The sequence below is a fragment of the Bison bison genome, unplaced genomic scaffold (genome assembly GCF_000754665.1).
Source record: "Bison bison bison isolate TAMUID 2011002044 unplaced genomic scaffold, Bison_UMD1.0 scf7180017864034, whole genome shotgun sequence".
NCBI lineage: Eukaryota > Metazoa > Chordata > Mammalia > Artiodactyla > Bovidae > Bison > Bison bison.
Window position 1 is genome coordinate 8,045,799 of NW_011494606.1, and position 11,516 is coordinate 8,057,314.

General features: G+C 38.9%; 1 protein-coding gene across 2 annotated transcripts in view; it reads left to right on the plus strand.

The window, feature by feature from the left end:
- Positions 1–9,438, plus strand: part of MTX3 (metaxin 3) — a 12,983-nt gene extending 3,545 nt beyond the window's left edge. Inside the window, exons 2-9 of one of the 2 annotated variants that reach the window (XM_010834585.1) lie at positions 344–413; positions 784–860; positions 2,040–2,132; positions 2,647–2,829; positions 3,061–3,137; positions 3,645–3,802; positions 5,241–5,329; positions 8,579–9,438. In XM_010834585.1, the coding sequence (XP_010832887.1) occupies positions 344–413; positions 784–860; positions 2,040–2,132; positions 2,647–2,829; positions 3,061–3,137; positions 3,645–3,802; positions 5,241–5,329; positions 8,579–8,689 (858 nt within the window). In that variant the 3' untranslated portion in view covers positions 8,690–9,438. The remainder of the gene's footprint in view (positions 1–343; positions 414–783; positions 861–2,039; positions 2,133–2,646; positions 2,830–3,060; positions 3,138–3,644; positions 3,803–5,240; positions 5,330–8,578) is intronic. The other variant, XM_010834586.1, reaches the window with a different exon arrangement.
- Positions 9,439–11,516: the final 2,078 nt, after the last annotated feature.

Consider the following 11,516-nt stretch of genomic DNA (forward strand, 5'->3'; position numbering starts at 1 on the left):
CAGCCTAGCCTGTGTCCCCGCCGAAGCCACGGCGGGGAAGTCATGGCTTCACCGCTTGTCTCCGAGTGTTTTCAATCATGCAAAGCTGTCTGGGCGATGGAAAGCCCAAAGCAGGGGGCGCGCGCTCCCTGCTCTGTATCCCCTGAATGTTGGGGTGGGGGTGAAATAAACCCCCAAAGCCCTGGCAGCTGGCGTGCGCAACAGCGGCTAGAAGTCTGGGGAGGGATGCAGCCCCGGAGTCTGATGTGTCTACCTTTCGGGGCACCCAGATTTGAAGTCAAGCTGCTCTGCAGATTTCCTTTAGTACTCAGTCTAAAATGTTTTATTGCAAACTCTCTTTCAGGCTTACGCCAAATTTTCTGGTGCACCCCTGAAAGTCAATGTCATAGATAACAACTGGAGAGGTTCAAGAGGTACACTGTAAACTTTTAAACGCTCCTTTCTGCCCCCTTTCTGCCCCATCCCCCCTCTCATTTAAAGCTAGAAGGCATGTAGCCATGGAGTACCTTGGGGTTTTAGTTCTCACCATGACCTTGATTGTATGTTGCTTATGTTTTGATCATTCTGAGTAATACTTAAAAGGACAAGCCAAATAAGTGGAAATTATGAGAAATGAAATGCTCTCCAAAACTCTGTGTGTGTGTGTGTAACACTGCAAAAACCTAAAATATCTTACTCATTTTTTCCTCCTCCAAATGTGATTGGTGTAGTTTTAAGGGTACTGGGATCTCTTCAAAGGATATCAAAATGCCTTATTGTGTGTAAAATGTTTTTTGATTATAGGAGATGTACCAGTTTTGACAACTGAAGACAATACTATTTCTCAGCCAGCAAAAATACTAAACTTTTTAAGAAAACAGGTGGGTGGTCCTTTTTGAATAAGTAGATTCTCCATCCCTGCATGTTACTTTAAAAAAAGAAAAACATTAAAAATATTTGTTTAGAATTCCTTTTTGGAGATACATGCAATGCTTCAGTTGAGTCCGACTCTTTGTGACCCCATGGACTGTAGCCCACCAGGTTCCTCTGTCCATGGGGATTCGCCAGGCAAGAATATCAGAGTGGGTTGCCATTCCCTTGTCCAGAGGATCTTCCCTGCCCAAGGATCGAACCCCGGGTCTCCTGCATTGCAGGCAGATTCTTTACCACCTAACCACCTTGGAGATACATAGGATTTGATTAAAAAAAAAAAAAAAAAACACATAAATCTGAGAGTCACTGCTCTAAATTGAGTTGTACTGTGATTCAAAAGCCATATAGTGCATTACAGTCAACTTATATGATCATGCACTTTGCTTGGCTTTTATTGAAGTTTAGGTATAAGTAGATTCAATTTAGCTATCTTCACTATTACACTTATTGATATGATTGTAAATTTAGTTCCATAACTGCTACACATTTTGTTCTTGGTATGAGGTCTGAGTTCCTATCAACTAGCAACTATTTTTTAAAATTACTTAAACTGTGACTGAACTGAACTGATACTAATACTAATAGTTGCAGTTAAATGTTTCATGAAATAATGTATCCAAAATATCTGAACATGCCAAGGTTTATGTATCTAAAATGTTTAAACATGTAGCAATTTATATAAACATGAAAGTTATCATCAGTTTTGCCAATAGTTAAGGAAGTCCTATGTCAACAAAATTTAGAACTTTTCTAAATGGGAAAGTTTTCTCTTTTCATGGGGAACACAGCTAATTAGAACTTTTCCTTGTTATAAATTAACAAAAATAATAATAGCTTATATTAAGTTTGTACTACATGCCGTGCACTAAACTAAGGTCATTAAAAATCATTGACATAATAGTTAAAAGTAAAAATTAAATATAACATTTATGGACCTTACTGTGTACATGACACTGTGCTCAGAACTTTATTTGCATTAAGTAGCATTTGTTACTGAATTTGTATTTCTCTTTTCCCTTTTAATATGTTTGCCATTTTTGAAGAAGAGTAGGAGTGCTAGTTTATTTAGTTTCACTGTTTTGGGATGTTCTTGACTTATGAGGTTTTGGTTTTATATTTTTTAACAGAAATACAATGCTGATTATGAACTTTCAGCAAAACAAGGGGCAGATACGCTAGCTTACATTGCTCTCCTTGAAGAGAAGCTTCTTCCTGCAGTGGTGAGCATTGGTGAATATTATAGTATTTTAGTGACTTACTGAGAATGTACTTAGTCTGCTTAGAAAAAAAATAACGGAAGAGGCGTGAGAGGAAATTTCATTTATGTATTATTTTCGATTGTTTCACGTAACTGTGAAACTGGGTTGATTCTGTTAGACATGCAACTAGTATAGGAACCAACAAAGTGAAAGACAGTGTCATTTTGGAAATAAAAATTCTCTGTGAAAGACAGAGTTTGTTGCTCCATGTATAGATTTGGGCCAACTGTAATTCATTCAGAAAATATTCATTAAGTACCTGGTATGTTCCAGGCCTTATTCTGTATGCTTGGGATAGAGCAAAACAAAACTCACATGTTTAAAAACCTTGATTTATCCTTGAATCATCCTAGCTGGAAAATGGGTATGAAGTTAATTTCACTCAGAGATATTTATGAAAAAGTTTTACATCTACTGAATGATCTTCTTTTAATAAAAGAATATCCTTGTAGTGTTTTTCCCTCTCCTTTTGCAGCTTCACACATTCTGGGTTGAGAGTGATAATTACTTTACTGTGACAAAGCCATGGTTTGCTTCACGAATGCCTTTTCCCTTGAGTTTGATCCTGCCTGGAAGAATGTCTAAAGGAGCACTGAATAGGATTCTCCTAACCAGGGGAGAGCCTCCCTTCTACCACCTTCGAGAAGTAGAAGCTCAGGTATGGTTGGAATTACCTTCAGAGCAAGGGCTCTCTGGAGGAGGGACAAGAGAGAACAGAGATGAAACTATTGGGTTGGTCAAAAAATTCGTTCAGGTTTTTCTGTATGATAAGATGGTACAAAAAAACCCGAGCAAACTTTTTGGCCTGCCCAATACTTATCGATGCCAGCCTGAAAAGGAGTTCTCGAGCATCTTTCCTACTTTTGAGATGTAATTTCATCCTTATTAGATATACAGAGATGCGAAGGAGTGCCTAAATCTTCTGTCAAACAGATTGGGAACATCTCAGTTTTTCTTTGGAGATATGTGAGTACATTCCCTTATAAAACCATTTTAATGTTTTGTTCGCATATATCCATCGAGCAGTAACTTAAAGCAAGTTCCCTTGCCAGGTCCTTTTACCCCATCCCCAATGAGTTTGCCACTTAAAAAAATACTTGGTGGATTTTTTTACTATGGGAAACTTTCTGTTGGGGTAATCTAACATTGACTTCATATGTTGCATATGTGACTTTGAAACTTTTAAGACTGTTTCCACCCAGTCTGCAGTCTCTATATGATGCCTGTGAGTAAATCTTTTAATTTACAACTTAAATTTTCTTCTAAATAAAATGGATAAGAGTATTTTAAAAAACTGCTAATGAGTAAAACCCTAGTTGTTTCATTTTTATAAGCCCAAATGGGTAATAAACCTTTTAAAAGACTATATTGTATACTGCAGAATTGATAAATGTATTTGAGAAAAAGTTTTTAGCATAATCCCAGATTAATATTTTCTTATGTGCTTTTTAAAAATCTTTAATTTATTTTCAGGCCTTCCACTTTGGATGCCTATGTGTTTGGTTTTCTCGCACCTCTTTATAAAGTACGTTTTCCTAAAGTTCAGTTACAAGAACATTTGAAGCAGCTCTCCAACCTGTGTCGCTTTTGTGATGATATCCTAAACAGTTATTTTAGGGTTAGTCTTGGAGGTAAGTTGGTTCTTCTTCAGCTAATCTTTGTTTGCATAGAATATTTGCATATTCTCCTAAGGAGGTATACACCAAATCCATTACTTATTTAAAACGTGTGTATATTGTCTTTAAACCTTGGTTTGCTGCTGCTGCTGCTAAGGTACTTCAGTCGTGTCCGACTCTGCGACCCCATAGACGGCAGCCCACCAGGCTCCTCCATCCCTGGGATTCTCCAGGCAAGAACACTGGAGTGGGTTGCCATTTCCTTCTCCAAAATCCTGGTTTATAAAACTTCAAAAAGTGGCATTTTTTCCAACTTTTCTTCCCCCCATGTGTTAGTTCTTTCAATAGAGAAATATTTATTTGCCTTTTGTCTGTTCTTCTGGATTTTATACAGTTCTCGCTTCTTGTTCTTTAAATATTGCCCCTTTGAAGTGGGTCATTTTCTTCTAAAAGTTAACCACAGGTATTTATTATGTCCCTACTGAAAGACAGCCTTTATCCTAATGCAAATGGGCAATTACTTTAAATGTTGCTTCTGACATTTTCCTGCGTGAACAGAAATGAGCAGCAGATTGATTTTGGTGAGGTACATTCCCATGATTCCACTACTTGCAAACTGATTGCAGCAGACTGGAGGTATAGGAAATAGAGGGCACCGGGCACTTAGGTGCTGCTGCTTCGGGAGCGTGGGACCCTGTGCTTAAGTGATCGGGACACTACGTTTGTGTGGGCAGAGTTGGCAGAAATTGTCCTTTTAAGAAACAAGTCATGAGGACCATTGGCTTAGGAACAGTTTACTTTTTTATATAGTGCGTTATGTGTTTTGTGTATAATACACTTGTATGTAACAAGGGAGAGGTTAGTAGTTTGGAAGTCATGAAACTGAGTAATTTTCAACCTTGTTACTTGGGAGCAGTGGTTAGCAAACCTGACCACAGAACAAATACAAAATCTTAAATCCTGTACCAGATTCACTGAATTAGAATAGAATCCACTCCTGGAATAGATCCCAGAAAACTGTATTTTTTTAAAGTATTCCGTTCGAGTGCTTTGGAGGCGTGGATACTTGTTTGGCCCTTAGAAAGCTCTTCAAATGCAGTAGTTGTAACTAAAGGCCTATTTGAAATGGGTGGGGAAAAGGTACAAGTCAAATTTGAGAAGGCAATGAGGACTGCTGTGCTCTTATTAAAGACCTGGCTGTCTGCCTAACACTTGGCTAACTGGGTCTCCTTAAGGACACATTTAGTCCTTTGGCTTAGGGTTTGGTTTTGGAGTATTACCGTATGTCTTAAGTTTGCCTTTGAACCGAGAATGGTTTTTCACTTTGCCTTTTTGGGGAGGTGGGTGGGGGATGGAGCACTTAGGGGGTGGATAGACTTAATATTCTTTGAATCTAAACAGCTTGTAAGGCTTTCAAAATTTCCTCTTTCTGATTTCTGTCCTGGCTTCTTAGGCATCTCTCCTGCTGGACAAGAAACGGTAGATGCAAATCTACAGAAACTGACACAACTTGTAAATAAGGAATCCAACTTGATTGAAAAGGTCAAGTTTACTTCAGTCGTTATTTTGTACTAGTTCAGCATTTTCCTTTCTGCAGTTAATATTGTAACTTGGGTTATGCATTACCTTTACCCTTTTCTTTATTTTTTTAAGTTTATTTTTTTCAGAAAGTTGTTTAAATATACATTTACTAAAGCGGTACAAAATACAGTGTTTTGAAGCCAGTAATGGACTGATTGGGGGAAAGATCTGATGATAGCATTGGGTTTACTTTTACCACACAATTAGCAGTACTTTTCAAGTTAGGAGACTTTGGCTTTAAAAAAAAAAAAAGAGGGGGAGAGAGAAAGAAACAGAAAAACACTTCTTGCTTGCTTGTCTGCTCCTTTCCGTCTCTCAGGGTTGTTTTCTTGATCGTAAGCTCCTGTGCTTATTCTTTCTTACTAATAGCCCTATGGTGTCTTTTTCTTTCTTTCACATAAGTGTTTTTTTGTTTTTTTTTTTTCTCCTTCCTATCCTCTGTTCTAAATGTTGCTTACAGTTTTTGGCTAGTGTGAATATTTGCCACTTAGGGACTATGCATTTGTTGAGAGAAATATTGAGGAATTGGGCAGGGGAGGGAACCAACAATGGAAATTTCAAGGGTGATTCTAGGTGGAAAAAAGAGAGTTATACAGTTTTTTCCTCAAGTGTTTGATAAACTTGCTTTTTTCTTATACAAATGGATAATGCTTCATTCTTTCACAAACTAAGGGGTCATTATGTCCTAATAACACTGGCTAGAGGTTTGGGGGATTGAGTAACAGGCACTGTATCATGTGAGCTGTATATGAGTTATCTCATTTACTCTCACAGCAACCCTGTGTGTGCAGGTACTCTGTTATCCCCGTTTTACAGATGAGATAACTGAAGCTTCAAGTAGCTTATAACATCATCTGCCTGAGGTCATTCAGCTGGCAAGAAGTAGAGAGAGAATCTGAACCCTAGTAATTGGATTCCAGCATGGGCTGTGTAGTCAGCTCTGTAACTCGTGAATGAAATTATGTATCCATTACTACTGGTGGTAATAGCCAGTTTTACAACTGCCACTCTCTGGAATGACCATTTTATTTCTTTTTATGGTATACTCTTGGGTTTTCCTTGTGGCTCAGCTGGTAAAGAATCCGCCTGCAGTGTGGGGGACCTTTGTTGGGAAGATCCCCTGGAGAAGGGAAAGGCTACCCACTCCAGTATTCTGGCCTGGAGAATTCCATGGACTGTGTAGTCCATGGGGTCGCAAAGAGTCGGACACGACTGAGCACCTTTCACTTCACTTCATGATCCCCTGGAGAAGACAGTGGCTACCCACTCCAGGATTCTTGCCTGGAGAATCCCATGAACAGAGGAGCCTGATGGGCTATAGTCCATAGGGTTGCAAAGAATCAGACACAACTGAGCGACTAACACTTAACTTCTTACCTATGTACCTCTTGTTAAAGTTTGGGTAAGCTGAATTCAGAAAGCCAAGTTTGTCTTAATTCTTAGCCCAATGCAGTAAATCTCATGAGAGGAAATACACCAAGAGTTAAGTGTGGATAATGGAAAAATTATTCAGACTGTTGTAGATACTTTTCTGCTGGATGAAGACTATCCAGTGTAGTTTTCATTTCCATCTGTGGCAAATTCATTTCAGACCTACATGTGCAGAAAGTGAAACCAAGAGGCCCTGCCACCACTTCTGTAAAGTTCACTGTGGCATCATCACTATATGAGAGTCTCCTAGCCCTATGCCAGCACCTCTCCCCACCCCGCTTCCCATCTGCTCTTCAGTACAGATCACTGTTCGCTACAAGACAATAGAACAACAAATTCTCTTGACTACCACTGTTCACCATTTAGTCAGAAAATCTAGAGCTTAAAAAAAAAAGAAAAGAGTTATGTTTGAGGAACTTAGTTCTTGCAAGGAAAAAAAGACAACACAACTGATTCAAATAGTTCACTGGGAATACTCTTGTCCATTGGAAAACTGAGTTAGTCTTCTATTCTTTTCCTTTGATTATAAACCCCGTGTACCTCTGCTGAAACATTTCCTCTGTGCTTTATAAAAGCATCTTGAAAGGAGAGAGTTTTGCGCTACACATGTTAAAACTCTAAAACTCTAAAATAAGACGCTGTATTCTGTTGGTTTTGGGTCATCGATGGCAGCTGCTTTCAAGACTTTTATGAAGTAGCTTAACACCAGGACCTTGCACTCTGGTTTTGGGGTACCCTGGTTAAAGGTAGCTTTCTAGGGTCTGACTCAGATCTAAATAACCCCTCTTCTGATGTTTTCAGGGATGCTAATGTACTCCTGAAACTCTTGGACATTTTCTAAATGTGCTCCACGTTACTTTGTTTCTCTAGAGCAGACTTAGAACTGATCCATTGTTTGCAGTGCCTCTGGATGAGGTCTAAAGTATTTATCCTTCTGTCTCTTTTCCTAGCCTTCCTTGGTCTAAATACTCAGAGCCTAAAACAGGTGATCTTTTTGAGTGGAGTACAGGTCATTTTTATTGAGACATTGAGGTATAGTTGGAAGAACAATAGTATTAGTATAAGACCAGGGTTCACATTTCAGCTCTAATGCTAGCTTTGCTAATGCAAATCTGATAACCTTTCTGAGCTTCCTTTTGCTAATCTGTAAAATAGAGAATGATGGTCTTTTTTTCTTTATAATTGTCTTGGGAAGCTCAAATGAGAACATACTTTGTAACCTGTGGAAGGTAGTCTAACAGAAATGTTGCTTTTACGCTTAGTATGAGAAGGTTTCTTAAACCAAGTTGTACTGTGGTTGAATTCAGACGGTTCATTTTGTGACATTACTGTAATTTTGTGAAGCCATCCAGGATGAGCCATACCGCCTTTATACATACACTAAGTGAAAGTGAAAGTCGCTCAGTCGTGTCTGACTCTTTGCAACCCCATGGACTGTACAGTCCATGGAATTCTCCAGGCCAGAATACTGAAGTGGGTAGCCTTTCCCTGCTCCAGGGATCTTCCCAACCCAGGGATCGAACCCAGGTCTCCCACATTGCAGGCGGATTATTTACCAGCTGAGCCACAAGGGAAGCCCCGTACATGTACTAAGTCAGGCAGTATTTAGGTATGGTGTTTAGAATTCTTTGGAGATTATTTGCAAGAAGAGATTTCTCTAGCAGTGCTAGAAACATAAGGTTCTGTACTTGTCTAGGCTGTAGTTTGGGTGGGGACGCCACAGTCCGTATTCGTGGTACCACAGCTATTAGTCAGATGTACCTTTTGTACTTCCCACAGATGGATGACAATCTTCGCCAAAGCCCTCAGCTTCCTCCTCGGAAACTGCCAACACTTAAATTGACTCCAGCAGAAGAAGAAAGTAATTCCTTACACCGGCTATCACCCTGACAGTCATCATGCTTTGTGTCCAGAGTCGTGTAATTGTTGCAGCAATCTCTTACACTAAGTGTGTGAAGGGCAAAAAGAAAATGCTAAAAATAGGTAGAAGGAAGACTCTAAAACAAAAGAAACTTTCTATGACAGCAATTTTTTTTCGTTAGGAAGCTTCTGTTTTAGCTTGGCAATGCACTTTAAATAACAGCAGCGTGAATGCTAAATGAACTTGGCGGGGGGGAGAGAAAATACATTGTACTGTATATAAAAACCAGCCTTAACCTTGGCAGATTTTTGCCTTTGGTTCACATGTTGCTGGCCCAAAGCTCCACTTCTGTTCTGAATGTGCATACTTAATTTATTCAAGTTAATTTATTAATTTAGTATCCTTAGACCAGTCTGAATATTTAATATGTGGCTCTTTGCCTAAGGCCTTTTCTCTTCTCTTTAGAAATCTGATGCCTATTTTAGACACCAGGAAAAATATATTATTCTAATATTCTCTTTAATAGAAAACCTGTATTTAATGTTAAAAAACAAGGAATGTGTTTCTTAATAATCTCACAAGTCTAACCTTTGGGGGAGTTAGTACCATATATATAAATATTAAAGGTGGTAACATATAATATTTGTCTGACTATATGCACTTCAATATAACAGTATTTGCTGATGTGTTCAGTATAGGTTAGCAAGGGCTGTTTTAATTTATTGAAGCTTTGCCGCTGCTGCTGCTGCTGCTAAGTCGCATCAGTCGTGTCCAACTCTGTGTGTAGCGCATGGTTGCAGCCCACCAGGCTCCTCCGTCCATGGGATTTTCCAGGCAAGAGTAATTGAAGCTTTAGGCCTGTGTATTTGTAGTACATCTTTAACACTAGTCATCTCTTTCTTGGATTGATTTCAGGAGAGCTGAATGTTAGCATCTCTTTTATGTTAGGCTGTAAAGTCTTACAACACTTGATCAGTTGTTAGACACTACTCAGGAGGAGCCCGCCGCCCCAGAACTGGAAGCACCTACTGTGCATCTGATCCAAGTTCACCATGCTTGGCTCAGACCAGTGTTCTTTCCTGAGAAACATACCACATAGTCAGAAGCTTTATGACAACTAATTATTTTCCATAGAGCTTAACTACAGTTGAAGGATTCTTTGGAATAATCAGAAATAGCATATTTTAAGGAACATTTTCCATTTATTGGTTGCTGAACTGTTAAAAGATTTGCTGTGTGGGTAATTTTACTTAGAATCTTGCTTATTTTAGTGGCTGAGGTGCTTCTGCCGTCTTAAAACCACTTCTGGGGTTTTTTAAATATAGGACCATGTTTTTGATTAGTGTCTTAAAAGATTACTATGGTGCTCAGCAAATCTTATCTCATCCTGCTGAAACCCCCATGTTAGGAAAACAGCTTTGGAGTCAGTGGACTGGTCTAATTTGAGCTGAGTGGAGCTCAGCAGTGTTTGACCTGCATCCTCTCAATTTGTTCTGTATTAGGTAGCTATTTATATAGGAGTCTTTAAGTCATCATAAATATTTTTTCTTGAAAGTTTTAATGAGAAACAAGGTAATCTTCAAGGTCTTGGTTGTCTGTCTGGATACATTGAGAGAAAGTCACTCATCTGTTTCACATTACTTCTGCAACAGGTGGGAGAGTGGGTGGGTGGGAGTGGGGGTGGGGGGGTGCGTGGGTGTGTGAGCATGTTTTATGTTATTAGTCTTCTGTTAGATTCCAGCAGTCGGAAATCTGTCGAGGGGGGGGTGTGTGTGTGTGTGTGTGTGTGTGTGTGTGTGCGTGTGTGTGTGTGCTATTCTGTGTTAGTCTTCTGTTAGATTCCAGCAGTCGGAAATCTGTAGAGAGGGGGGTGTGTGTGTGTGTGTGTGTGTGTGTGTGTGTGTGCGTGTGCGCGCGCGTGCGTGCGTGTGTGTGTGTGCTATTCTGTGTTAGTCTTCTGTTAGATTCCAGCAGTCGGAAATCCGTATGAATATTCTGTGTTGGAAATCATGACTGTAGGACTTTATTATCCTCTGGGATTAATGTATACTGAAGAAGGGTGGTTAGCACACTAATCAGACATCTGTTTGTGCGTTAGTGGTTAGTCATTTTCAATTATGATTTCTATTAAAGCTTTCAAAAAGCATTTGAAGTGACTTACAATTGTTAAACATGTGTAAAATAGGACAGTTAAAATTGGGTTTTGGAAAAATAAAAAATTTGTAGGAGATAGAACTATACTAACCCAACCCTAACTATACTAACTCTAAAATTGAATGGTAAGTTTAACTCCCAAGTTTCCCCATGGACAAAATCAAAGAATAATACGGGGTTATGTAAAGTTTTCTGTCAATAAAGTGACTAATGTCCATGAGTAAGAAAAATGTGTTTACATTTTTAAAGAATGTGGGTATTGTGTTCTTATGACACAAAGATGCAGCTAATAAGCATACTGTAATGTTTAATGTGTTGAAAGTTGAATCAAAAGGTATCATTCTGGAATAGCAAGTTTTGTCCTTTTTTTTTTTAGTAGAAAAGATGAATGTAAATATGATTTTATTTCCTTTCAGTCATTCCTGCTTTGAACAGCCTTTGGCTGAGTGCCATATAGGCCATGATACTTCCAGACTATCTGCTAAGAGGCAAAGTATGAGTTAGATAAGTGAAAATTTATATGCTGGGTTACTTAGTTTTGCTTTTTTGGTAAAAGCTAATGAGATGCTAGGAAGTTATCACTGAGTACAAACCATTCCAGGCATCAGCTGCATATATAGGAAACTCTTGGAAAGAAACAACTTTCAGGACTTGACAGAGAGCTTATGATCAACCTGTCAGAATATGCTTTGGATAAAGTTT